Source organism: Rhododendron vialii, chromosome 9a (assembly GCF_030253575.1).
Source record: "Rhododendron vialii isolate Sample 1 chromosome 9a, ASM3025357v1".
Taxonomy (NCBI): Eukaryota; Viridiplantae; Streptophyta; class Magnoliopsida; order Ericales; family Ericaceae; genus Rhododendron; species Rhododendron vialii.
This window is the reverse complement of record NC_080565.1, coordinates 5,194,445-5,220,944: the sequence shown is the minus strand read 5'-3', so window position 1 is coordinate 5,220,944 and position 26,500 is coordinate 5,194,445. Positions and strand designations below refer to the sequence as shown.

At 39.5% G+C, this 26,500-nt stretch overlaps 2 protein-coding genes and 1 pseudogene across 2 annotated transcripts; 1 reads left to right on the top strand and 2 right to left on the bottom strand.

Annotated features, from left to right (window-relative positions):
* Positions 1-878: 878 nt before the first annotated feature.
* LOC131299976 (protein MOS2-like) lies at positions 879-14,585 on the top strand (annotated as a pseudogene).
* Positions 14,586-17,383: 2,798 nt separating this feature from the next.
* LOC131299977 (uncharacterized) lies at positions 17,384-18,050 on the bottom strand. Its single transcript, XM_058325580.1, has one exon. It carries the CDS (start codon positions 17,952-17,954, stop codon positions 17,571-17,573), a length of 384 nt encoding a protein of 127 aa, XP_058181563.1. The 5' UTR covers positions 17,955-18,050; the 3' UTR covers positions 17,384-17,570.
* A 2,476-nt stretch (positions 18,051-20,526) lies between these two features.
* Positions 20,527-24,681, bottom strand: LOC131299975 (2-oxoglutarate-dependent dioxygenase DAO-like). The gene is made up of 4 exons (XM_058325578.1): positions 24,296-24,681; positions 23,666-23,776; positions 22,298-22,619; positions 20,527-20,895 (listed from the first exon to the last, which is right to left on the bottom strand). The coding sequence occupies exons 1-4, from the start codon at positions 24,586-24,588 to the stop codon at positions 20,623-20,625; spliced, it is 999 nt and encodes a 332-aa protein (XP_058181561.1). The 5' UTR covers positions 24,589-24,681; the 3' UTR covers positions 20,527-20,622.
* Positions 24,682-26,500: the final 1,819 nt, after the last annotated feature.

The following is a 26,500-nucleotide window of genomic DNA, read 5'->3' as shown; positions in this document are numbered from 1 at the left end:
CGCAAACAAATTAGTAATACTATAAATCTGACGTTTTTTAGGAAAAAAAAAAAACTCAATGATTTTCTCCTTTCTGAGGGGTGGGTAATAGGTAATTTCGTGTCATTTTCGTGTTATATATCAAAATCTTATTTATAAAATCCCACAACATTTTTCAACTTATCAAATCTTTCGTGTCATGTTCGGGTCGTGTTATTTTCGGGTTATGTTGTCATGTCAAAAAGTCCTATTTTTCGCTAAATATTTTTTTTAGTTGACAGTTCATCAAACTAATGTCCAATGTGTAGAATTACCCATAAAAATATTTATTTTCAGCTCAATTATATGAATTTATTTTGTTTTTCGTGTCAGGCATGCCCACCCCTGGCTTTCTCCATCCCAGCCTTCTTCCCCGTCAGGCCAACATACGAAATTACCATCCCAGTCCCAAACGATGTAGTTTGGACTCAATCTTGCTACGAAAACCGATCGGGCACACCGACGGCCACGTGGGTCCCATTCTGAACATCGCACGGACAAAAAGAGCTGTTCAATATTTAAAAAAAAAAAACCCCGAATGGGTTTGTGAAAAATTAGCTTAATCCGATATGTGTAGGTGCTCAAATCCATAAAAAATTAGATAATTGGATCGAGAAATTACACATATCGGATTGAGCTGATTTTTACAATTCCACTCAATTTTAAAAAAAAATATTATTCAACGACTCTGATCATACCCGAAATAAATCCCGCGTGACTGTCGGTACGGTTAGTGTGCCTGGTCGGTTTCCTTAGCTTTCTCAGTTTGGACTGGGAGAAAAAATAAACCCTAGACCCAGTCCAAACCGCGGGGAAGGATCCGTCCAGTTTGGTCCTGGTTTTTTTACCCGAGCCCGGTCCAGTGTCTCTTTGTTGATCTCTCCTAGTAACCTATCCTTCGTCTGCCGTTGATCCACCTCCCCGTCGCTGCTCCTGCTGCTGCTGCTCTTTCATATTCAGGTCTCTCTCTCTCTCTCTAAGCATGAAATTCTCCTTCTCTCTCACACTGAAACCTTCTTCTTCCAAACAGCAGACAAACTCCAAGCCTTCCCCTACCTTCACTACCGCCGATGAAGACCCATCGAAACCCACCAACAAAGAGTACCTCACAGAATTCGACGCCTCCAAAACCCCATCCTCCGCCCAACACAAACCCAACAAGCTCGTGATCCCCCCCATCCCAAACGAATACCGTCCCCGTAAGAAGATGAAGAATCTCGAACTCCCCCTCCGCCCCGACCTCCGCTTCGAGCTCGAAAGCCCCTCCGCTCCCGACGTCGCTGACGGTGGCCCCCACGTGTCCTACGGCCTCAACCTCCGCGACTCGAGCGCGGGTAATGATGCCAAGAAACCGGAATCCGTTGAGAGGCTGATGTTGGAGAAGCTAAAGGAGAATCTGAGCAGGTTGCCCGACGATAATGGGCTCGATGAATACGCCAACATGCCAGTGGAGGGATTCGGCGTGGCATTGCTAGCCGGGTACGGGTGGTACGAGGGGAGGGGTATTGGCAGGAACGCCAAGGGGGATGTTAAAGTTGTCGAGTATGAGAGGAGGACTGCTAAGGAAGGGTTAGGGTTTACTAGTGACATGCTGCCCACTAATAATAATAATAGTGATAGGAAGAAGAGAGGAGGAGAAGAAGGGTTAGGGTTAGGGTTTTCTGTGGGGAATGTTGTGAGGATAGTTGGTGGGAGGGATGTTGGGTTGAAGGGTAGGGTTGTGGAGGTAGTACCCGGTGGTGGTTTTCTAGTCGTGAAGCTTTTGAGGAGTGAGGAGGACGTGAAGGTGAGAATTGGCGATGTGGCGGAGCTGGGTTCTGTTGAAGAAGAGACATGTTTGAGGAAGTTGAAGGAATTGAAGATTCAAGGGTCGAAAGGTCAGGTGGTTAGTGGTGATGGGGGAAGGACTAAGTTCAAAGACAGTCTTAGAGAGAGTAAGGGTGAGGGAGTTGAGGATAGAAGAAAAGATGAGAAACGTGGTCGAGGAGGAAGAAGTGAAAAAAGAGAAGAAATGACCGGGACTACTACTCACTTGCCTTGGCTTACTAGTCATATTCGGGTTAGGATCATTAGCAAAGAGTTGAAAGGAGGGAGATTGTATTTGAAAAACGGTGAGGTTGTGGATATGGTTGGACCGACTAGCTGTGACATATCTATGGATGACAGTAGGGAGCTGATCCAAGGTGTGAACCAAGACATTCTTGAGACTGTGATACCCCATTGTGGGGGGTGCAGTTGTTGTTTTGTATGGCAAGCACAAAGGTGCCTATGGAAGCCTAGTGAAGAGGGACGTGGACAAGGAAACAGGCATTGTCAGGGATGCCGACACTCATGAACTGCTTAATGTGTGTCTGGAACAAATTGCTGAATATATTGGAGACCCGAGCTATATAGGGTATTAATTTTTACACAGCAACTGCCAGCATCTATGATGGGCACTTTTCTTTGAGTTCGAGGTGCTTTAAACTACATAGTGTAATTACCCATATCTTTAATGATTGAATGTTTTCATCGTAACCATTGTTAGTTGGTCTACCCTTCATATGCTAGTGTGTGCTTGTTTGTGTATTTCCAATAATTATTGAATGTTTTCATCGTAAACATTGTTAGTTGGGCTGTTTTCTTACTTACTGTTATGCCTTGAAACCCGGCAAAATTATTTAATGTTGCAAGAATTGAACATGTCGTTATTCTTTCTGTGTGTGACTCTTATGAAGTCTGAACTGACGAGGTCTTAGCTAGATTGCTTGTCAATTGAATGGAAATTGAAGTCAACCTTTTAGTATAATAAGGGAGCTCAATATGGGACCTTATAGCATATAATTCAAGGGACTACTACATTACCATTACATTTGTAGGATTGTACCAATTCCCTTGTTTTGACCTAATCTAAGGGATGGTGCTGCTAGAAGCTGTCATAAGCAATGTTTGGAGAAGTACATAGTGAGAGCCTTTCGGCAATTCGTTAGAATTCCTGAATCAAGCCGAAGGCATGGATCCGTTAGGGCAATCTCGTAGTTCGTACGGGGGGAGCTTTCCATCCCCGTGCCAAGAGGGTGCTAGATTGGAAATTCGGGGCCCTTCCCGGCATCTCAGATGATGTTTTAGATTGAGGTCAACAAGTACATATATAATGACTACAACTGCAGCTATTTAATGTCATTTACCTGTTTCTTCTGTTCCCTGTAAGTGAAAACAGTCATCGAGTACGTGCTTTAAATGACATTTAACTTGATGTTTCATGCATTATAGGTTACGAAAAACAACAGAGGTAAATAAAACATGTATATAATGATGAAATTAATTGGTAAAATTTCCTATTTGACAGTGAACATATGATTGGACCAAGAAAGTCTTATGATTTACTGACTAAAAAACTTTAAAAATTACCCATGCAGGTAAGACATGTCTGGAACACTATTCAAACAACCATTGCCTTATCTTTGCCCTCATGTAGTGTATTACTTTGGACCTGTTTTCACAAAAAAAGAAAAGAAATGTCTTTTGAGTTTAAGGCTATTAAACTTAATCTTCTTGTTTGTGGGATAGGTTATTATGTGAGTTGATACTTTCTAAGTGAGTTGTAGTTATTACCATTTTTAGAGGTCAAATTGGTTATTATGTGAGTTGTAGTTAGTCATGCTGCTATGACAATTTTAGCTCTATCGGACTAAGCATGCAGTATTGAAGGAGGTGAAATTGGAATATTATCCGAACATTAGAGTTAGATATAAGTGCCCCTTGTTGGAGAAACCACATCCATGGAAACTTCCTTGAAAATGCAATACATTGTGTGTTAATCCAAACATCAAACAACTGTCACATGAGTGGTGTTTGTAATAAAACGAAAAGAAAGCCAGAACAACCATAACGTTTATACAAAGAGTGTGTGTTTGGAAGGGCTCAACTAAAATTGAGCTGGACTATGAAATCTATCAGCATAAAAGAGGATTCATAATAAACCTTTTACACACAAACCCAAAACCATGCAGTCTATTGAGCTTAAGTTTGCGAATCATAACTCTGTGCACATATTCCTTTCTCCACATGCACCACCACATGCTGCATTGAGGTGCCACCATCCCAGATTTTGTCTTTCTCTTCACCCTCAATCTATTGCTCTAGCCCCACCCATACCTACCCTTGTTGCTCCAATGCTCCTAGTTGGTAGATGTTATAGAACTGAGCGCAATCCAAAGGAGGTATGGGCCCAGCTTACGGGATTAGCCATCTACCCTATGAGGCAGTCTTTTGAGTGGCGGGAGATCTCTATGGTGGCTACATTAGAGTACATGAATTAAGCTATGACTTCTATAGCCCACATATGATCTGAGTTCATGTCAAGGGAGATGGCCATTAGATTTTAACATGTGTTAAGACTGACCAGTCTCTCTCTCTCTCTCTGGTTGCGATCTGTGCGAGATGCGTCCGTAAATGCCCACTGGTTGCGATCTGACAGAGATGCATTTGTAAAATTGGTCATAGTCGTGCAAAACGGTACCGGACGGAATGATCATTACCGCCATCTCTCCTGAAATTGGCCGGAATTTCCGGCACTTGCCGGTAAGGGCCGGTATTAGAGCCAGGATGGTATTTGAGTCGCAAGATACCGGTTTCACACAAATCTGGTACGTACCAGCTACGTACCAGCTGGTACGGGATTCACAACTTTGCTTTAACCCAAATTGATAGGAATCATCTTTTTGCTTTGAGGAATTTATGGTATGTATGTTGATGTTAAATCGTACCCAACGTGTTTGCCATGTGTGTTTGTGTTGTGTCTGTATCAGTGCTTCTTAGGTTCAAGTGCTTTGATGACTTTATTCATTACCCTAGCAATTTCTCGAGGCTTCAAATTTCGTAGATACCTACATGACTGTGAAACCAATGAACTTGTTTATTCAGTGGCAATTCATGGGAACATTTTTTGTAGCGCTTCTATTGATAACAAGGGTGGGGAGTCTCCATTCATCCGGTTTGTTTGCTTGTAAGTCATATTTTTCATAATCTCACTGACAAGCCAAATGCGTTGTTCTTTTGAGATTTGTGAGTGCATTCTGTACTGTGTCTAGATAGAGATGCAAAATCTTTTCAGGAGATTGGATGAATTGATAGTTATCTTTCTGTTGATGGTGGGTTTTGGTTATAGATCTAATGGTTATATTCATGGGGAAGCATATGTCCCCCCCCCCCCGGTTAATTAACCCGCTTTTATTTTAGCTTTAGCATAGCTGACTTCAGAAACAGAATGTTATCCATTTGAGGAGATTGCCAACTTCTCAGAGCTGAAGAAACAAAGGCAATGTTGAACCACGGAAAGGTCTGTTTTTATGCCATTCTGTGTGTAATAGGCCGTATAAAAGGGCAAACCCAGTGTACGAGGCTCCCGCAATTGCGGGGTTTGGGAAAGGGTTGATGTACGCAGCCTTACCCCTACAAGCAGAGAGGCTATTTTCGCGACAAGAACCCGTGACCTCCAGGTCACAATAGAGCAACTTTACCGTTGTGCCAGGTCCGCCCTTCGTGTAATAGGCTGGATACGAAAAAACAAAAACAAAAACAAATGCTCTTTCTTTCATTTTAAGAATATTTGATCCATGAGTTTAGTTAAGCTTCATACTCATGTGAAACTTAATTTATGTTATGAAACCTTTTTTTTTTTTGAACAGCATTTATGTTGTGAAACTTAATACATTTTCTGGTGCATATTCCATGTATTTGGTTTGCTGGTAGTGTTCAGAATTAGAGGTGCAGCTTTGGTAAAAGGTTTAGTTCTGTTCTTTCATTTTTTCCCTATGTTTTGGTGGAAGTTATATGCTGCAAGCGTTAGCAAGTTTATTCTTCGAGAAATGGCCTAGAGCCCAAGCCCAACTTCAGGCCCATAGCCCGTATACCTGCAGGTTGTGGGTTGATCCTAGGCCTAGGTATGAAGTCACTGGTGCTCTAACTTAACCTGTACATGTTCATTTAGCTTTTTTTTTTTTTTTTTTGTCTTCGTTTGTTATTCTGTAATAAGATTCTTCTCTGGAGATGGTGGGGTTTGTAAGTTTAAGGTGATTTGATTTTGATTTCTCATTTTGTATGCTGTGGTAGTAATATGGATGGTTCCCTAGACCTAAGTCACTGATTGGACTGATAAAAAAAAGTCATTTGTTGGATGTCCGGGAGCGCAAGAGTCTGAAAATTGTCTGCGTGTCCTTTGGAAGTTTGTGCCAGACACATTGATGCAGCAAGAAAACCTGCAGTTGTTGCTTGACTGCTACAGCAGCGTCAAACTGCACTATAACACAACAAATCAGCAGTGAAATGCGAGAAAATAGCAAGAAGCTGAGGTACAGTTGAAGCTAGAACATAACGGCTCGTTTGGTAGAGGTTAAAGTTTTGGAGGGGAGAAGGGGGATACAATAAGAGGGGGATATGATATGATATGAGGAGAGATTATTTTCGAAGGGGGAATTGAAAGTTACTTAGTTTGTTTAGTAGTGGATATTAGGGGTGGATAGAGTACAATGGTATAAAATTCCTATTTTGCCCTAATCAAACAAACAAAAATGTAGTATTTGAAAATGTTAAATTTTACATTTCTCCATTGAGATTGTACAATATATTGGAGATCAAGTTCATTGCTCGACATCACAATTATTCAAGAGTACCTTATTTGCGGAACAGGTCACTCTTTGCTAATGCACTGTTTTCTGTATACTTGTTGGTGAGCAGTTCCGTCGGTTATGAAGGACATCTGGAGCGAGGGTTTCGTTTGACACAACCAATGGACAAGATTCTTTTTACTGTGCATCTGTTCATTTTGTTTTCGATGGCAGGTACTTCTTAATATGGTTGTTGCTTATTATGCTTCAGGAAAGCGTACTTTTGTGTACTTGTAATGCGATTCTGTTTTTCCCAGAGTGCAAAATCACTCTAGTTCTGTTCAGATAGATGGAGAGGATGCTCGGCAATTCGTTGCTGGGCTTGCTGATAACATTGGTCTTGAGAACACTCGTGTTGCGAGAATAGTATCTGCAGCTGTTGCTGCTTGCACACGGTCATGCTTTTTACCGGCTTGGGTAAGTCTTCTCCCTCTCTTTGGTGGAACTGGCTAATGGCTTATCAACAGCATCATTACTCTACTGCATTTACTGTAACCAAAAGTAGTAAAGGGCCTAAAGGCAAGGTGTTTTACCCCTGCTGGAGTTTTAGACATGTCATATTAGTGTGCTAGAATGCCTATTGTATCAAAGCTTAAGCTGTTTGGATGCAAGCCCAACAATATGTGAACATGTTCAACACCCTCCCTCATCTAAAACTTTGTTTTGGATGTGGAAATGTGATCATCCATGCAGAAGATGGTACAAACAAGAAAAATGCAGACGGTGAGCCTTGAACCTAAGACTTTTTGGGAAACCAAAACTCCAATATCATGTTAGAATGCCAATTGACTCAAAAGTTTAAGTTGTGAGGGAATTGTGCACACCGATCTATATCGGGCTATCCAACATCTTTAGGCCCAAGTGGGGCAGAATCATAGGCTCAAGTTCGAGGAAAAAAAAAAATCTCGGCGAAAGTTAGCGTTGTTAGTTGTAGTTAGTGAGTTTTGAACCCCTTCCAAATGCATGAGAGTACTTGATGCCAGTGTTAAAAAACAAGGAATTAATCGGCGATTAGTTGGCGATTAATCGCTGGTAGGACCTATCCGATTAGGTCCAACTAACCATTAATCGCCGATTACTAATGAATATGCATTGATTAATTGCTCGATTAATCCGATTAATAGCTCGAAGGTGGCCGACCGTCCGACTAGCGCCTGTTGACTTTTTGGACATTGCTTGGTGCTTATTGGCTACCAAGACCTTGGAAGTTCGAGAAAGTTGTGGCACTTATAGTACAGAACAAGCAGATATATCACATTATGATGTAACTTTGAAAGGGGATGTTGGTGCTTAGCAAATGTAATTGTGTATCACAACCACTAAGATTAAAAAGTAGAGTAGTACATAACAATTGAGGATCGAAGTAAATGGGAATTTTACCCATCCAAAATCATAGAATGTTAGGCCATCTCCAAAAACTGAATTAAAGATAAAACTAAGGTCAGTATTAGCTTAGTTAACAAACCTTAGTGTTTAATTATGCTCCAATAGTGAGGTTAAGTTGAGGACCTTGAGGTTAAAGTCAGAAAAATTTGATTCAGAATTAGTCCAAAACATGAACTAGTCCTTTTAACAACACATGGGAGGAGAGAGAATGGAAGAAATAGAAAAAGAAAAAGAGGGAAGCCCTCTAGTTGCGTCAGATTTGGCAGGAGGAGGAGAGAGATAGAAAGGGAGAATAGAAGAGAGAGGGAAAAGTAGGGCCAACTTTGTGTATATATATTACTCCTATTATTCAACTTAATAAGTACCTTAACAACACTATTGCAACATTCATTTACACACTAAATTAACTTAACATTGTTTTTGCATAAACACAACTATTTGTGTCCCACTTTTTGTACTGAATTGTAGTTTAATGAATATGAGAGAGAAGGGGGGGAATTGTAGGGTATGTTAAATGGAATGGAATTGGATGAAATGAAATTGGAATATCCATTCCCATTCCCAAGTTTGGTTGTGCTTAGGAATAGTCATTCTCATCCACAATGGAATGGTGTGGCAATAGTGGATATTGGATTGGCAATCATAATTGTGGTGTGGCACTAGTAATTTTGATGTGACAAAAGAAATGGAATGGCAATTCCTTTATTTTTTTTAGTGGAATGATAATTCCTTTAATAAGGTGAAAAGTACTTCCATTTAGAATGATCATTCCATCATTTGATGGTGAACCAAAGATAGGAATAAGTATGCCATTGGAATGACCATTCTACTCCAACGTTGATTCCATCGAACCAAACATACCTGTATTGTAATGAATATGAGAGAGAGGGGGAGAGAGAAGAATTGTAGTTTAAGAGAGATAGATATGACTATGTATGAATGACTATGTACGACTACATGGGACCGATATATATTTCTACTCACTAGTTCCTCATGTAGACAAACTTTTACTTAGAGGGAGAAATGTAGAGTATGGCACTCACACAATGGGGCATATGTCTATATTTCTGTATGTGCTTATCTATATGACTATATGTATATATGTTCGGAGATTAACTTGCTGATGGAGGAGGAGTTGTGCAGTGTTATGCTTTTGTCGAAGGAGGTAAAACCTTGCCACTAGTGATCATCAAGTCCATTTGAAGTGATGAGGAGCCAGAGTGAGAGTTGATAGAATGACCAATTTCGTTGCCAATGGAGAATATTTTGAGTTACTTGGCTTGTCATCGGAGATGACTATGAATTCTTTAGCCAACAATCCCTTCCTTGGACCAAAGCACTAGGGAAAGCAAAATCATAGTAGTGGTTGAGAGGACTGAGAAAATTTTGACTCTTGCTAACTGACTTGGGGTTCATCAATTTGAAGTGTGCTTGTTGCCCTTTGAGGCCGATTGAGCCCTTGGAATTCCCCTTTTTATACTCTTCCCAAATTTATGATTCACGGTTGGTGTTAACCCTTCATATGAGTTGCTTTTCGTTTTAACCGCGATTTGGGGATGCTTTACATAACCAAGCTGGGTTTTGTTATACAAAGAAACCTTCAAGAGGTCCTTCTGCGGTGAGCTCCACCGGTCGGTTTTCTCCTGGGTTAACCGACGTTCTTTGCCTAACAGCGTGAGAGGAGTCGGTCGGCATTTGGTCTCCCGCTGGGGTTTTCACTGTTGGGTGTCTCCTGTTTCACCTAACGGCTTCGGTTGAGCTTCCGCGGCAGTGGTTTTGGCTTGGGTTCTCGGTGTTGTCTTCTTCAGTGGTGGGTGCCAATGGTGGCAAGATGGATGCTGGTTGGATGCTCCATCGGTGGTGGTTGTTTTTCTGTTGGCGGTGGCGGCGGCGGATGGACGGTGGTGAACGGAGCCAATTAGGGTTATAGGTTTTGGGAATTCTTGGATTTGGGCTTTATTTTCTTATTTGGGCTTGTTTGGCCTTTGGGTGTTTGTTTTTTTTTTTGGTCAAACGGAAAGTGCCTTTGGGTGTTTGTGCTTTCATTGCTGTAGTTGGACTTTTTGCCCTTAGGTGTTTGGGGCTTCGTCCCCTCTGGCTGTATTCCAACTTTTGGTTGGACTCCCTTTCCCTACCCATAATAATATATTTTTGCCGATCAAAAAAAAAAGAAACCTTCAAGAGGTATGTTCGGACAATTTTCTATGGCCCTGTTTGTTTGTCTGGATTATTGACTAACAATGCAAGGGGACTGCATATCCTGCGTTTGGTTGGAACTTATGCCATCAGGTTTACACATCTGGCAAATACTATATCCCTACAAAAAAGGGTTATACAGTACCATAGTGTGTGTGGTATTGCTTAATACTTAATTCCCCCTCACTGCTAGTCCAATGAGATCACTCATCATTGGGCCCTTCACTGTTAGTCTGGACAAACATATAGGGCCTCAAGGTTTCTCATTTCATCCCGCAGGAGAAGGTCTGTTTTTTTTTTTTGAGATTCAGTCTGGTTCAGTTATAAAGGTCTATTACAGCATGTAGTGGTCACTTGGTGAAGATAAATCAACAGTTGTAAAGAAGTACTAGTTAAGACAAGATCCATTAAGCATTTTATGCCCATGCTGCAAGGTTTCTGAGAATTGCATCTTTGCTAGAGGTGCACTGCATACCTGGTAGCTTGGCTCACAACTCTCCGGAATAGCCTTGCCCAGGCATAGGTTCCAACTAGACATTTTCTTTGCGCGGCCAGAATGATAAGCACGTCAACATTCTACTTGGGTGACTTTTACTTCTGTTGTCTATCTAGAACAAAAATGTGACGGACTTGAACCCCTATGTATCAAAAGACATGATCAATTCTACCAACTTGAATTGTGAAGCTCAATGCTCATAATTGGGATGCTTAAATAGCTAAAGAAATGTTATTGGGTCTTCAGGCTTTGGAAATGCAAGGTAAACATTCTGAAGCAGCATTGGAACAGTCAAAGATATGTCTCATTCACCGGATATTTCCTCCAGAAGAGTGCTCTGTATGTGCTGTTTACTTTATTTTCCTTCTGTTTTCTTTCGAATATTTCTACAGAAAATGGTCCTTATTTTGGTTGGACATTCAATCCTTCTTCAGTTATTTTTTGGCTTTCACAATGCAAAAGCAAATGCATGGTTTCAAAACCCTTGTTTGCCAAATGAATATGCACCAGTGCTCCCCTTTTTCTTTTGACGACGTGACTCACATTTAACAACCCTGCCCATCCTAGTTTCAAGGAAGCATTCTACTCTTAGCTTGCTGTATTTGACATGTAGATGATCTGGACCCCAGCCCGTAGCTGGTGAAAATTTATGATGGAGCTTAAGGTAAATTCGTAAATAGTAATGTTTTGTCAGAGGAAGCGCCGAAGTTATAGTCATAACATTTCAGGTTCATATAACATCATTTTACATTTTCAACTAGAGGTTGTACAACAAAATTTGAATGCATGTTTAGTTATATGCAACATTCTGAAGTAAAGGTCAGAGACTCAGAGTAGCTGATTTCCCTTTTAAGAGATATCACGACAAGCCAAAAGTCTTCACACATAAATATAGACATAAGTTTCTGCCGTATACGCAGAATGATCTATGAAACTTCACTATAGTTTATCTTCATACATGATTGTTAATGAGATCTAAATGGAAGTGAGATGAAGGCACTACTGCATGAGAAACATAGAGGAACAGCATTTATTTGGATACAAAAATCACATAAGTTTTCATTGTGTAGAGCAATCTCTCTCTCTCTCTCTCTCTCTCTCTCTCTCTCTCTCTCAAGATATGGAAAATGAAGACTTGGTCTCCACATCTACATGTAACCCAATTTATGCATTCAAGTCTTTGGTTATTTGTTAAGGTCTCTACTATGGCTTAACCTTGGATTGGGCTAAATTGATCATCTATCAACTCTAATTTATCATGCTCTAGCACCTATATGGGGATATTTGTACGTAACATGTTTACTGACAAGAGCACACTACAAGCTTAGCTCCAACCACTCAAGGCCTTAATCACTAGGCCTAAGATGCCTGATATTAAATCTTGGAGTGTTACAAGCTCACAGGTCGATGTGGCTCTTGATGGCTTGTTCTTGCCAAACCCATACAGCGCAATACTCAAATTGAAGAAGTCCACTCAAATTAACGTCCCCTTGTCGGAATAAACCGATGACGCAAATTATATCAGCATATTCAATGTCCTCGTGGGCTGTCGTTCATCGATGATGGACCAAAGGCTAATTAATGGTGTTGTCTGTTGGTTTAGGAGATGGACCAAAGGGTTAGTAATAGTATGATTTCTTGTGGTATCTAGGAGTCTTATCCTCAATGATTCTATGCATAGGCCTAGCCCGTTATTACCAAATAAATTTGTTCAAGTGCCAAGGTATGTGTTGGGAAGGGGTTTGAGCCTGAGGTTTTGTCACCCAGCTTGACGGCTGTTCGATCGACATCTAGTTATCACCCATTTTGTCTGTTATTAAGATTGATTAACCCAACTGCAAAGTATGGCAAAAATTAACTACTAGAAATATATTAAGAATATAACCAGCTACTCCTAATGCAAACAGTGCTACAAAATCATCTCTGATTATGACATTGTATCCTATGTAGGCATTGTCATTAATTTGATTCTTTCAGAAAAGTCAACTTTAGAAAATGATATGGTGGAACTGGAATCCCTTTTTGAAGATAGAAAATTTTAGAAAAATGTGGCTTATTAGAATAATTCTCCCTATTTGTTTGGATCTTAGCATTGATGGAAAGTGGAAGTGAAAAAATTACTCGCACCTATGTTATGTTCTGGTAGTGTCCAAACCTGAAACTGTTCAGAGTTCACATCTGGTTCTCTGTATTGGGCTTAATCCATGTCCCTGCCTATATCCATTCCTTTTAATCCAATTTGACGACTCCACAGTTCCCCTGCTCTTGTATTAACTCGAATTTCATCCTGTAGTACAATCTACCTTCCTCCTTCGACTTGTTTTTTTTTAGGCCCTTTACACTGCACCATAATGTTCTTCAGCTCAGCTGTTTGTTCTGTGGATAGCTTGACATACCCTGTGGAATACATCTCAAAAAGCTTCAGCTATTAGTGATCTAACATGATATTATACCTTTTGTGTTTGGGAGTTTTGTGTTCAAGTCTTTCTGTCTGTGTTGATTAGTCGTTTTGTATTCTTCTCTATGTGCATGGCTTTATAGATCTCTCTATGCTAGACGGATTTGCATGTGAGGGAGGGTGCAAGAATTTTAAACCTAGATGCTGCCTGGATAGTAGGGATTTTGATGAACTTGGTGGTGCCATGGCCCCTGCTTGAAGTTACAGCACCTTCACATTCTATATGGCAGTTTAATATAGTAGTGTAGTTGGCGTTTTCCCGTTGCTATGAAATTCTCTTATCTTTGGTGGGTAAATCCTTTTGTGCAGCCTGAGATGGAGATGGTGGCTCGAGGCCACAACAAAAGGGAATTTTTGATGGACACACTTGTTGGGGTTTGTGGCAAAGGGAGCCATAGAAGTATGGCAGAAGCTCTGGGTCTGGTACATCCTAGATTTCTTCTTGACTTTTCAAGCAAATTCTGCATGAATAGAGATTTTACAACTTAACTGAATGTTGGAAGAAACAAAAATATCAAATACTTTGAGCAAATATCAAAGTTTTGTCTCAGAGGCATTGGGATCCCCAACTTCTTTATCCTAGAGACGGTTCTTTTCGCGTCACCTCGCCCCTGCATTGCAAGTACACAAACTGTTCAAATTCATTTGAGCACTAGCGGTTGCTCGTGCCTAAAGGCATGTCAGAATGTATTATAGAATCAACTTAAATAAATTACTCGTACTACCACACTGCTCGACGAGATAGTTGTGAATCTCCACAAAGCATCGGTTACCATTTTGAGATATTTTCCTATTTAATCATATAAGGCAATATTATTTTACATAGAGATATGCATTGCCTAAAGAAGTGAGGATAAAGAGAGATGGATTTATTAGGAGAAAATTCTCTGTATCCTTCAAAAAAGAAATGATCCGATGGCTATATAAATTAAACATGAAGTGATCACACGGTTGTAGAGGTTACTCTCATTTATATGCCTAGACATTTTCAACAAAAATTGTTCTGTTTTATAATATAGATTTTTAATTAACCTTATCTAAATGCATAAAAATTTATTGATGGGATTAGTGAATGTAATTTCATAGATTTCTTATTTGTATAATTTGTACAAATTGAGAACTTTTTACGTAGGGTAAAATTCTCCTTGTAGGTACCGTTAACAGAAGGGGTTTGCAATGAGTAAGGAAACAAGTTACAGCATAAATGGTACTGACTGAATTGCGTCCTATTGTTATAATTCAAACTTTGAACAATTGTAGCGTTGCAATTGGGACTTATGATAATTCATTGTTATTTGTCTCCCACAGGTTCCTTTGCTGTAATACTAATTTGTGAATCACAGAAAGGTTATAAATCGATGGAAGTCTTCCTCTCTTGTTCTTCTGCTGCAATTTTGGGCAATCTCTGGTTTTCATAGGCATAAATTGCTCTGAAACGGCAAAAATGTGTTTGAGCTATGGTTCTACTCTATATTCTAGAGTTTGGGGGAGTAGCTACACAAATCTCTCTCTTCTTTTTGGAAAGAGGTTACTTCCAAAGCCTTGAACCCTCTCACAGGACTTGGATGGGCAAGGTCCAAGTTCAAGTCCCCATAGTCCCCTATTGGAGCTAAACAAAATCCTTGCATCATCCACACGTGGTGGAACTTAGGTTCGGTTCCGACATAGGTGCATTGGGGTCCTTTACAGATGTGGTGTGGTATGACAGGGCAATACTCATCTGGCCCATAGCCTGTATACCTGCAGGTTGTTGGTTGGTCCTAGTCCTGGGTTTGAAAAATGTCCCGTCCAACATGAGCTCAAAAGTGTCACGAGCCCGGAAAACTGGGCTCGGGTCGGATTCTCGTTTTTACCAGCCCAGCATAAAGGCACGATGTGGAGTGGAGAAAAGTATGATTTAGAGTCAGGATTAGCTAATGAAAAGTGTTTTGTTGCTAATCACATGTTTTGAGTAGGGGCTTTTGAAAAAGGGGGAAGTTGTGACAGAGATCTGTTTGAAGAGAGAAATGTGATGCAATTAAAATATCAAAGGGGAATCAAGAAGAATCAAGATTCAAAAGGAAGAAGCAAAATTCCATTCAAGAGATGAACCTCAAAGGGTAGAGAGAGAAATTATGCCTCAATCAATCGATTTTAAAATGTTAAATAATAAAAAATCTACCAAATGAAAAGGCCCAGGTCACCTATTTATAGACTCAAGACCCGATTAACACTAAAAGCATCTCTAGTGCTACCGTTAAAATTTGTTTGTTATAGTGTACACTTAAAATTTGTTGCTCTGATACCACTTGGGCCATGTGGTGTGGCTTGTTAATTAAAATCAAGGTATTGAGCTAATAGTCTGCATGAGGCGTTATAGGTTGTATCATAACAATCCACATACACGACCATGTGGGCCTTGGAGTATGGTTGGATTTAGTTGTTGGTTTGATTTGTATTGGTGATTATAGTGCTCAACCTCTTGCGAGGCTACAAAGGTGGAGAGATTGTAACACCTCTTTTCACATCGGAAGTTTACATGAATGATCTTGAGCATATAACAAACCTTGTGAGTTATTACTACTATCTTGGGCTTAAGCTTTTGGGCCATATGGTGTGGTCTGTTGATTTAAATCAAGGTACCAGGCCAGTGGTTTGTTTGGGACGTTACAGTCATGATTCGAAGGTTTTTGGAGTTCGATTCACAGATGCGAGGCTCAACAGGTTTGATTTGGCTTCAAATAGGTTTGAAAATGGTTCTTGTTGCTTCAATTAGGGTCCGAAACAGATGAATCGCCAAAAAATGGGTCACTGAAAATGGGCCTTGCCGGAGATGGAGGCGCTGACCGGAGTGGGGAAGGGAAATGGCGGGGGTGTGACGTGGGGAAGGGGAAGGTTGTGTGTGTTACTAGAGGGAGAGAGAGATTGGTAAAAATACACATGAAACTCTTTTTTCTTTTTTCACCTATATTTTGTCCATTCAAATGAGATGGTGAAAAATCACACTTCTTTCTTTTCATTTCTCTCTCTTACTAATAAGGAAGACCACCTCCTTTCTTTTCTTTTCTTACCGATGTTGCCAAAGGGGTTGTAAGATCCAAAGAAGAAACAACCCCCTTTTCCCCTTTTGGAGGTCACCTCAACGAAGTATCGTCCATTTTATGTGGGTTAGAAATGTGACAAGCCTAGCCAGATTGCCACAACAAGAATTCCGGAATGAACGACTTTACACAGGACTCCTAGAGAAGACTAATGGATGATCAAAGAATGCCTCAATTAATTAAAGAATGCTTGAAAGAATGAATCACCAGGGATGGCAACGGTGCGATTCGGTTCCTTTATTAGCAAAAGCAAAATCAAAACGTATACATAAAACCAAAACCAAAATTGACTACTTTGTGACTTCTGACTTTTTGACTGTCTTTTTGTTGTTTGATAGTTTGGGGGTGGCAATAGCCAGGATTGTGACATACGTAGATATTTGTACATCTGTAGTTTTGGTATAAATAAAGTGTAGTGTTTGTAACCAAAAAAAAAAAAAAAACTAAAACAAAATCAGCGGTTCTCATTTTATCTAAACCCTAACCAAAACAAGAGTTACTGGTTCTATTTGATTTTTCACTAAAACCGGTGTCAAGAAGCTAACACAAACAAATAAAATAACAAGTTAGAACAAATAATACCTAATTCCCGATAGCAGCAGTAGCTACATAATCAACACCAATGTCAAGGGCATGTACATGTACATATACATATACATATAGATAAGAGTATTTGTGTAATTATCATACGGTTTAGTTACGGTTAGAGTTCGATTCGATTTTCGGTGCGGTTAACAAACGAAACCAAAATTTCCATGAAAAAAAAGAAACAAATGAAACTAAAACAGAAACTGAACTGGCCGGTTTTCCAAAATAAGTAACCAAAACAAAAAAACCCACAACCACGGTTAAAAATTCGGTTGAAAACCGCACAAATTGGTTCAGTACAGTTCCTGTTGGTTACCTTAGGTAATCAAGGGTTCGGACATGACGGAATTGCCATCCCAGTCAGAATCACATTAAAAGAAGGAAAATATTAAGAACAAATAAAATTTATCCCGAAAGTATCCATAAAAGAATAATTAGTGGTTGAGATTCACTTTGATATTTATAACGCAATCATCAAAATGATTTTCAATCACGAATTGCTTTTTTTAGAATATTTTCGGAGTAAGTTTTCTTTCTGCCTGCATTCCTCTTAAAAGAACTCAACAATTCAACAAATGTTTAAGCAAAACTTCTCACGTCTCAATTTTCTTGTACATCTCAGTAACCCCAAAGAATTCATATAGAACAAACAATCAGTATCCCCATCGTCAAGTAGTTTATCGAGTCAGCCCGCCGTTGACTCAGTAACCCTCGAACTGCAACTTCTCGGCGCCGGAGACCGTAACCCCGGCGCGCTTAACGGAATCCACCAACGGACCCACCATTCTCCGATAGTGAACCGGCCTCGACATCTCCTCGCTGAAATCGATCTCGACGAACGAGACGCCGATTTCCGTTAGCCGAAGCCCTAGCTTCTCGCCGACTCGGGACGCGACCCTGGCGTCCCATAGGTGGTGGGAGCGAGGGAACCGGTTCAGCTTGGATCGGTACTGGGGTAAGAATTCTTTCTCGGAAGATGACGCCATGGCCACGATGGATTCGGTTGTGGTGTGGGTTACTTGAGCCGTGATTTTGCGGCAGGATAGGATTAGCCGGAGGAGGTGGGGAGGAGTTGGGGTTGGCATTTGAGAGAGAGAGAGAGAGAGAAGTGGTGAAACTAAGCCAAAAGGATGGAGGAGAGGATCGGTATAGCAACCCTCCTCTAGGAACTAGGCATTATCATAGGGTCTCGTTAATACCCACATCGTCTTGTTCGAAAAAAGCTCGGTTTGTTAAGAAAGATTTGTTTAGTAAATACTTATTCCGTCCCAATTTACTTGTTATTTTTGGAAGTTCGTGCCTCTTTTTAATTAATTATATCTGGTAATTTATAATATTTTAGGTAATTTTGAAAATATTAAATTATAGAACAAATCGAGATCTATCAAACAAGATCCATATTGGATATAAAATTCATTACCACTTTAAAGATATAACTAGTTTTTTAATACAGTTAGAATAGAACTGAGACAAGTAAATTGGGGCGGAGGGAGTAATTAAGTTCGACTCGTTAAGGCTCAATTTGAGTTTAAGTTTTTGACTTGTTTAGTAAACGAGCCGAGCTTAAGCTTAACAAAGAATATTGGTTCGTCCCAACCTAAGGAATCGGGAAAAAAAATTATGACCAAAACTCTAATTTTATTGAATAAATTCAAAAAATAGGATTTTTTTCGGCTTATTTTTATAAAAATTGAGTTTCGATCACAATTTTTTACTTTATAAATTGCTTTTGTCGAAATGAACCAATAATCTAAAAAAATTTGATGCAAAACTAACAAATGAAAAAAATGAATAAAGATAAAAAATTAAAAAAGCCATTTGATTGCTAAGATGTTTTGATAGTGTTTTACCCAATATGATTAATCTCTTATTGGTAAGATACTATAACAAAGTTTTGACCATTGATTGCTAAGATGCGTGGTGGAGATTCGGATTATCGTGTCCAGTCCAAAACAATCACAATTTCGGGAAAATGACAGTCAATGACGTGTTTTGATAATTAATACCCGCAAAGGACATTTTCAGTATTAACAAATGTTCTAAGCATATTCTTGACAGGTATTAAATATCAAAACACATCCTGGACCGTCATTTTCCCCACAATTTTTTGGTGAAAGTGAGATCTTAACTATGTCAAACTTCAAACCTCATTTTTCTTATTTTTTGCTACACATACATTTAGGTACTATATTCAAAGCGACTATCGTTTTAAATGTTTCAGGTTATAACCACTAGCGTATGCTCTTGCTTAAAGGTACGGTTCAAAAAATCAACACAAAGAAACAAATACTTAACTTGCGTGCAATATACGGCTCAAATAATCACCACACGTAAATTAATACTGAACTTGGGTGCAATATATCAACCCATGTCCAACAAATTCAATTATGCGATAAACAATAATGCAACATGTCCATTGATACCGTTTCCAAAAAAACATATTCATTGATAAACATCATTGGTTTTCATTTGAATAATGCCTTAGTGGGTGGTTTTGAATACAATGTCTTAATGGGAGTAATTTATGGAGAGAGAGAGCGCAGTGTTGATTAATACATTAGGGGAGAGAGAGAGAGAGAGAGAGAGAGAGAGAGCAGTGTTGGTTTATACATTAGAAAACCTTCATTTATTTGATCCAACGGCTATAACCTTATCACTAAATACGATCGGATTCGGACGGCTGTAGATGTATCTATGTTTGTATGTGTAGACATTTTGGTAGAAAATCGTTCTGTTTTATAATATAAGACTATAATGAAAACACAATTTTTGTTTTTCTTGTAGACGAATACAATATTGAGATTTTTTCTTTTTCACGAAACGCGATTGGGCTCTACGAGCATTTCTGGATTTAGCTCTTTGATTAATTAATCCTGGTAAAGCTCTTAGACGGCATATTTTTTTGAAACGAGGTCCTCAGTAACACGACATAAAGACTCCTTATAATTTTTGTTGGAAAAAATCTACCACTACACGCATTTATGGAAGCTCTTTACACACCAACTTCAATTCCTGTGCGGGCACCCCATCTGATTCTGCATGTCTCTACGTGAATGTGTATGTGTGAAAGTGTTTATGTTAGAGCGTATAGTTGTCGAAGAATTGAATATTCCGCAGCATCGAATAAAACTGGTAAGTGATATCGGACTCCACAACAAAGTTTTTCCAAGGTGTATGACGTTGTGATATCCAATCTGCATTGAGATGATTTTACGCGGTCCCGCTCGTCTTTTTTCTTTTTACTAATTATTGAACGACTCGGATCATCCGTTCTGAATCCAGAGTGGACCCCGCATGCCCGTTGGTATCCCATCGGTTTCCACTCGTCGGTCCCTTCAGCTTTATCGACTTGTAAATATTGATTTGAAATAGTTTAGATTGGATACTTAATTACCGACAATTTTAAACTTAAATAAACAAAAACACCAAATTAAGATTACAAACACAGGTGATGACAAAGATGCAACAGTGGTTCAGGGCTTCAAACACATAGATAATTGGCCAATATGTCTTGATCAGCCGATCCAATAATTAATTCACTATACTTTTTCGATTCATCTCGTCAAAGACGAACGATTATCTCAAAAATTACGATAAAAAGATAAATAAAAAGTTAAGAAAAAAAATACCAAAATAAGTTTCATACTTATAAGTTTACAAGAACTCATCCTTATACAAAAACACCAAATTAAGAATACAAACACATAACTAACTGGCCAATATGTCTTGATCAGCCGATCCAATAATCACTCACTAGTACTCGTTGGTGGTGCGTAGGAGGTGAAGAGCTTCACCAGCTTTAGATCTGGTCGAGTTGCGGAGCATTCTGTATTGTTCGAAAGTGAAAGGAACGTAGAGGCCGCGGCGGCAGCTGTTCGGGTCGTCTGAATCCACTATCTCCGCCGGGGCTTCCACCGCCGCTTCCTTTGGACCTAACACGAACAAAACAATCGACAAGCGCTCTTCCCCGCTAGCTTTGTTCACGACCCTGTGCGTCACGTTGTAAAATCTCCCGTTGCTCCATGCCTGTTGTGATCAGGTGATCGTTAGACAAAATTAGTGAACAAATGGCTTATTAAAGATTCGTTAATTACAAGTTGAAAAGAATACGATTGCCACATCACACCTAGTCCTGCCTAGTACAGGCGGTATAGCTAGCTAGGGCTATAAACGAGCTGAGCCGAGCTCAAGCTCGGCTCGTTTACCAAACGAGCTAAAAACTTGAGTTCAAGCTCGGCTCAACGAATCTCTTTAATCAAGCTGAGTCTCGCTTAATAAGTTGAGCTTTCGTTGAACTTGTCGAGCTCCACTTAGCAGTAAACGAGCCGAGCGTTAACAAGCAAAATCGACCTCGCAAACTGCTCGGTTCATTTACAGCCCTACGAACAACCTATAATCGGCGAATAATTTGGATACTCTGAAGGTTATTTCAAGTTAAAAATAATCTTAAGAAATCTTCGTTGAACGCTTGCCTATTAAGGGGACATCCTATAAGTAAAGGATTTTGAGATTTTCTATGAAGTCATATATGTTCTTTACTCACTTAAGCCTACTTAGCTAAAATCAGAAATTGAGCGCGCGCAACCTAGCTGTACGGGTCTGCTCTTTGATCTCCCTCAGTCTTCGGCTTCACCCGTTGCTGTGGGCGGTCCACCTCGAATGGATTGAGCCACACGATTCACGCCGGTAAAACGTATGGATAGAAAATATAAGTTAAAAGAGACCAAAAAGTCGTACGAATCAATGCACTCTTGATTGGAACACTGCTACACCCAGCCAATTCGTGATGTGCATTGATTGATACGTTTGATATTGTGACATTGTGTGATCAATGGCGACTCTATGAACTTATGAGTGGGCTGTGGGCGGAGGTATAGGGAGGAGCATGGCACATGCCACCTCCAGTTTTGAAAAAAGAGAGAGATTATTATACTCTAAGAGAAGTCAATTAAGTACTTTACGGTATACGAATAATTTGAATTTTTACACAAACGATGAGAAAATGGAAATTTAAAGGATAAATGGTCCAGGTTACAAACATAGTTATCTCAATGACTTGAAACAAGTTGTGAGAAGGAGCAGATATGTGGATGATAAAGAAGGCGATTCCGCGAAGGTTGCCTTATTCTACTCGCTTTGCCTTTAGTTTTACAAGCGAGTGCGATGGATAGGAAGCAAAATAATTTATTTTTCATGGAGTCGGCTAGCCCCAAACAAGGAAGTGATCCCCGGCGGAGTCTATCCGACTAGGTCTAACTAACGATTAATCACTGATTATTTAATCAATATGGGCCGATTAATCGCTCGAAGGTGTCTGACCACCCGACTAGCGCCTAGCGACTTTCAGAACATTGTCTGCGTGTGACTTACTGTTGCGTGTCTGGCCCGATACAGAAAACTTTCAGTCTGACAAAAGATTTTGTCTTACCTTAGCAATGTCTCCAAGGTTGACAAGGAGTGTTCCGGGCATGGGATCAATGGGCACAAGATTGCCAGTTATCTTATCGACAACTTCAAGGCCACCAACGCCTCCATCATCTTGTACTATGGTGAGAAAACCAGAGTCTGTGTGGATGGGGACACCAGTGCGCCCCAGAGTATGAGGATTGAAGTTGTATTTGTTCAGTCTGTATTGGCACGCCCATCCCTTGAACAAATCACTCTCCACCAAACCCATGCTCTCTGCCAATTTGCACCCAATACTCATTGCAAGTCCATGGGTGGCATTGATGTACCTCATTATCGTCTCCCTGCAAGTCTCAAAATCATTAAACCTAATTAGTAAAACAAGAAAAAGAAGGGTACGTAACCCCGGAATTGGAAATCCTACGGTGTACCTTGCAGGGGAAATCATTAGAAATGTGTGTTATCTTTTACCGGTCAAAGTTAATTATTACAGGCAAAACATAACAAACATATCTGAATTGTTGATTGCTGAGATGAACGGTCCGAATCTACCCTGTAGGGTGCACTGCAAGATCCCCGGACCCACATACTCCCTCCGTTCCGATTCGTTGGTTTTTTTTTTTTTCAAATTCTAACTCTTGAAGGGAATACAAGGATTAACTCTTCAAAAAGAAGTTTTAAATTTTTGACATTGGAGTTAATTATTTGGATGGTAATCCTACAGAGTTTGGCCTAGTGGACGTGAGAAAATAATGAAAAAACTTGCCTCCAAGAGGTCTCAATTTCAAATTTCACGAACTTCGGAGCTATTGGCGGTTTTGCCCAGTCATCAACTTCAGGGCTTCAAAAGCAGTTGAGGTGTGTAGAAACTGACACGGACATCTCGAAAGCTTTGTTTGGTTTAAAAAAAAATTCCCCTCGAAAATAAAGGAAGATATGAAGAACAAAAACGATGTACTTTTAACTTATTAAAAAAAAAAAAACGATGTACTTTTGTGACCCTGTAATGTAAAATAAGCCACAGAAATTTGCAAAAAGTTTCACCTCATTTCCTTAAAAAGTTCATATATTTCCTTTAAAAAAAAAATCATGACCAAAAACATTATGACTTCAAGCCCAAGGTAAATGTTATCAATTTTGAATGGATAATGTAAATATTTAAGGTCATTCAACGGAAGCATCGGGTACACACTCAATCACAGCATACTGATCTCTCTCCTTCTATCGATCCCTCCCTTTTGTCCTTTTTTTTTTTTTACAATAGAATGTCTGGACCAACTTACGTGTTCATTGATTATTAATATTTTTTTGTCTCTACTTGTCCTTCGATAATAATTTTTTTGTAGTTGTGTATCGATATGGAGTGCAAATGAATGCAGAATAAACACACCTTTGTTTAGGAAAGAGCTCAAGTTGATCATAGAAAGCATCAATAGCGCCATGAGAGGCAGGATCATACAGACCCAAGCTCTCATAAAGGAACTCCCGCTGTTTGGTTTCCCTTAAAACGAAAACAAACCCAAATTTAAAACAAAAAAAACAAAAAAAAAAACAACTCCACCGAGAAAGCACAAAAACTATATAAACATAGACAATGGGTGTAAGGTTGTGTTTGGCATGTCTAAAGCGAAATAGCTTAATTTTCAGACTTATAAATTTACAAGAACACACTACTTATGTCCGCGCATGTGAGTCGGGATGGCTCACGATGGTTTTAGGTCAGCTGTAACTACACATAAGCAGCAAAAATTAAACTCTAGAGAGAGATGGAGATCGATACCACTTCGTAGGGAAATAGGGAGACCTTTGTTGACGAGGGCTAGGGAGTGGAGCAAAAGAAGTCAGAACGGCAGAAGAGTAGGAGGAGGATTCTCCATTGTTAGTTACGAAAAATAAAAAAATATGAAATAAATTTCAAACTCACAAGTTTACAAGAACGCAACAAATTACATGGGCCTGGCCCACAACTTAAACTCTATAGAGAGAAGGAGATATATACTTAGTAGGGGGACAGGGATACCTTTGTTGACGAGGGATAGGGAGAGGAGCAGAAGAAGTCAGAACGGCGGAGGAGGATCCTCCGTCGTTAGCTATGTAACCTCGGTCTGGAATGTCGGGATTGGTAGTCCGTTGTTTGATCTCCATGGGACGGTCGAAGAGTGCGTTACCCACCGTGTGCATATCAGACATCAAAGCCGTTGATATGCCGTGGTTGATGATCCTGAAGCATCCCCACTCCTCGCACGCGGCTACTAGTTTCCCAGATTGCGCTGGAAAATCTTGCACGTCGATTACTGGGATACTATTAGTCATATAGTCTGATGACTCTGAGGTCTCCTACCACCCAATTCCTAGTTTTTGCACTACTCAGTTGAATATTGCAAAACCCAAAACAGCTATGGTTTAATGGAGAATGCCAATGAGCATTATATATATATACACACGCACAGTCAGTTTCAAATGAGAGAGTCCTTATTTTAGTTAAAATGCAGATCTCCTCATTTCTCCCATTTTCCAATTGAATTTCGATGATCCGAGCCTCTCAATGTGTTCAGAACGAGATTTTAAGGGTACCCGTGAGAAATCAGCAAAAAAAATGACCGGAAAGGGCTTCATCCGAGCAGTTTTTGTTTGAACCGTTCGATAAAAAATAAACAAAAACTTCTCGGATGAAGCCTTTCCCGGTCATTTTTTTTTGCTGATTTCTGAAGTGTATCCTTAAAATCACGTTCTGAACACATTGAGCGGCTCGGATCATCGAAATTCAATCGGAAAAGGAAGGTCCGCATTTTATTAAAATGCGGTGGTCCTTACGGGAGACGGACTGTGTGTGTATATATATATATAAAGGAGAACTTTTTTTGTTGTTCTGTACATTAGTGAATCGCTGCGTACGGCTCTTGGTATTTACTCTATTTTTCTCGTAAAATACTTAAGAAAATTCTAAAAAAAAAACAAAAAAATATAAAAAAGAGGAGTACTAGATTTCAAGTAGTATTTATTATGTTATTTTTTATGGAACTTAGTTTCATTTTCAAACAAAATAAAGTATATATTTAATATTTTGTAAAAAGTGTAGAATCTATCTATACTATATACTATATTTAATATAGTTTCATTTTCCGGCGACAATGTCCTTGGCTGGATTTTTTTTATACTCCCTCCGTCCCAATTTAATCGTTCTTTTTGGGAGTTTGTGTAACGCCCCGACTTTTCGGAAGCAATATAAAATAAAATCTTAAGAAAATTTGATAAATAAATATAATTTTTCAAAATAAAGTTTAGCTATTACAGTCACAAGATAAATTTACTGATTCAAAATACATTAACTTCAGAGCTGATTCTAGGCTTGATACAAATCCGAAGCATACTAGATCTTCGTTCTTGATATTCTTTCCGTGTTGAACTGCACCATCTTTGAATCATCTCCATTGAATCCTGTGCCCACTGGCAAATTGATCGCCGAAGCAAACGATTTGCCAGGATACAGACGTATCCGTGAGTGATAAATCACCCAGTAGAATAATCCAACCCAACCACCCATCTTACTTTACAATTAGCAGGTAACAAGATAATATTGAATCGAAGAAGCCAAACAAATATTCTCCACATAAGCCAGTTCATTACTATCCATAACCTAATGTGAAATCTAAGATCTCTCCGCGAGATCTTTCCTCCCCAACCACTAGCTATGCCCTGTCCCATGAGCTCACTTTCTTTTGTTGTCGCGGATTGCACTTCAGTTATGTACCTAGCGTGTATCCCTCTCATTACAACAAAAGAAAGCTTATCATGCCCGAATCATGACTAGTGTTCGCTTATCTGCCTTATACGGGGTATTAACTAATAACACTCAAAAACTCATCCATAAATAATATCCCTTATACGGGGTATTAACTAATAATACCCAAAATACATCCATAAATAATATCTCCGTAGGAGGTATTGGCGAGTCTTACACAAGTTGGGAAGAGAGCCTCTTCTCGCACCCCCCGACACACCCCCTCCCCCCGGCCCCACCACCTTTCCCCCCTTTGCCCCTCCTCCCCTCCTTTTTTGATTTTTTTTCTTTTTACTTTGATTAGTTTTTTTTTGTTTTTTAAAAGTAAATAATTACTATTTTTTTTTTACTTTTACTAATTTTTTTATACTTTTAAAATACTTTAATTACCGGTTTAGTTTTTTTTTTAAATTTTACTAGTTTTTTTTCTTTTCAAAGACTTTA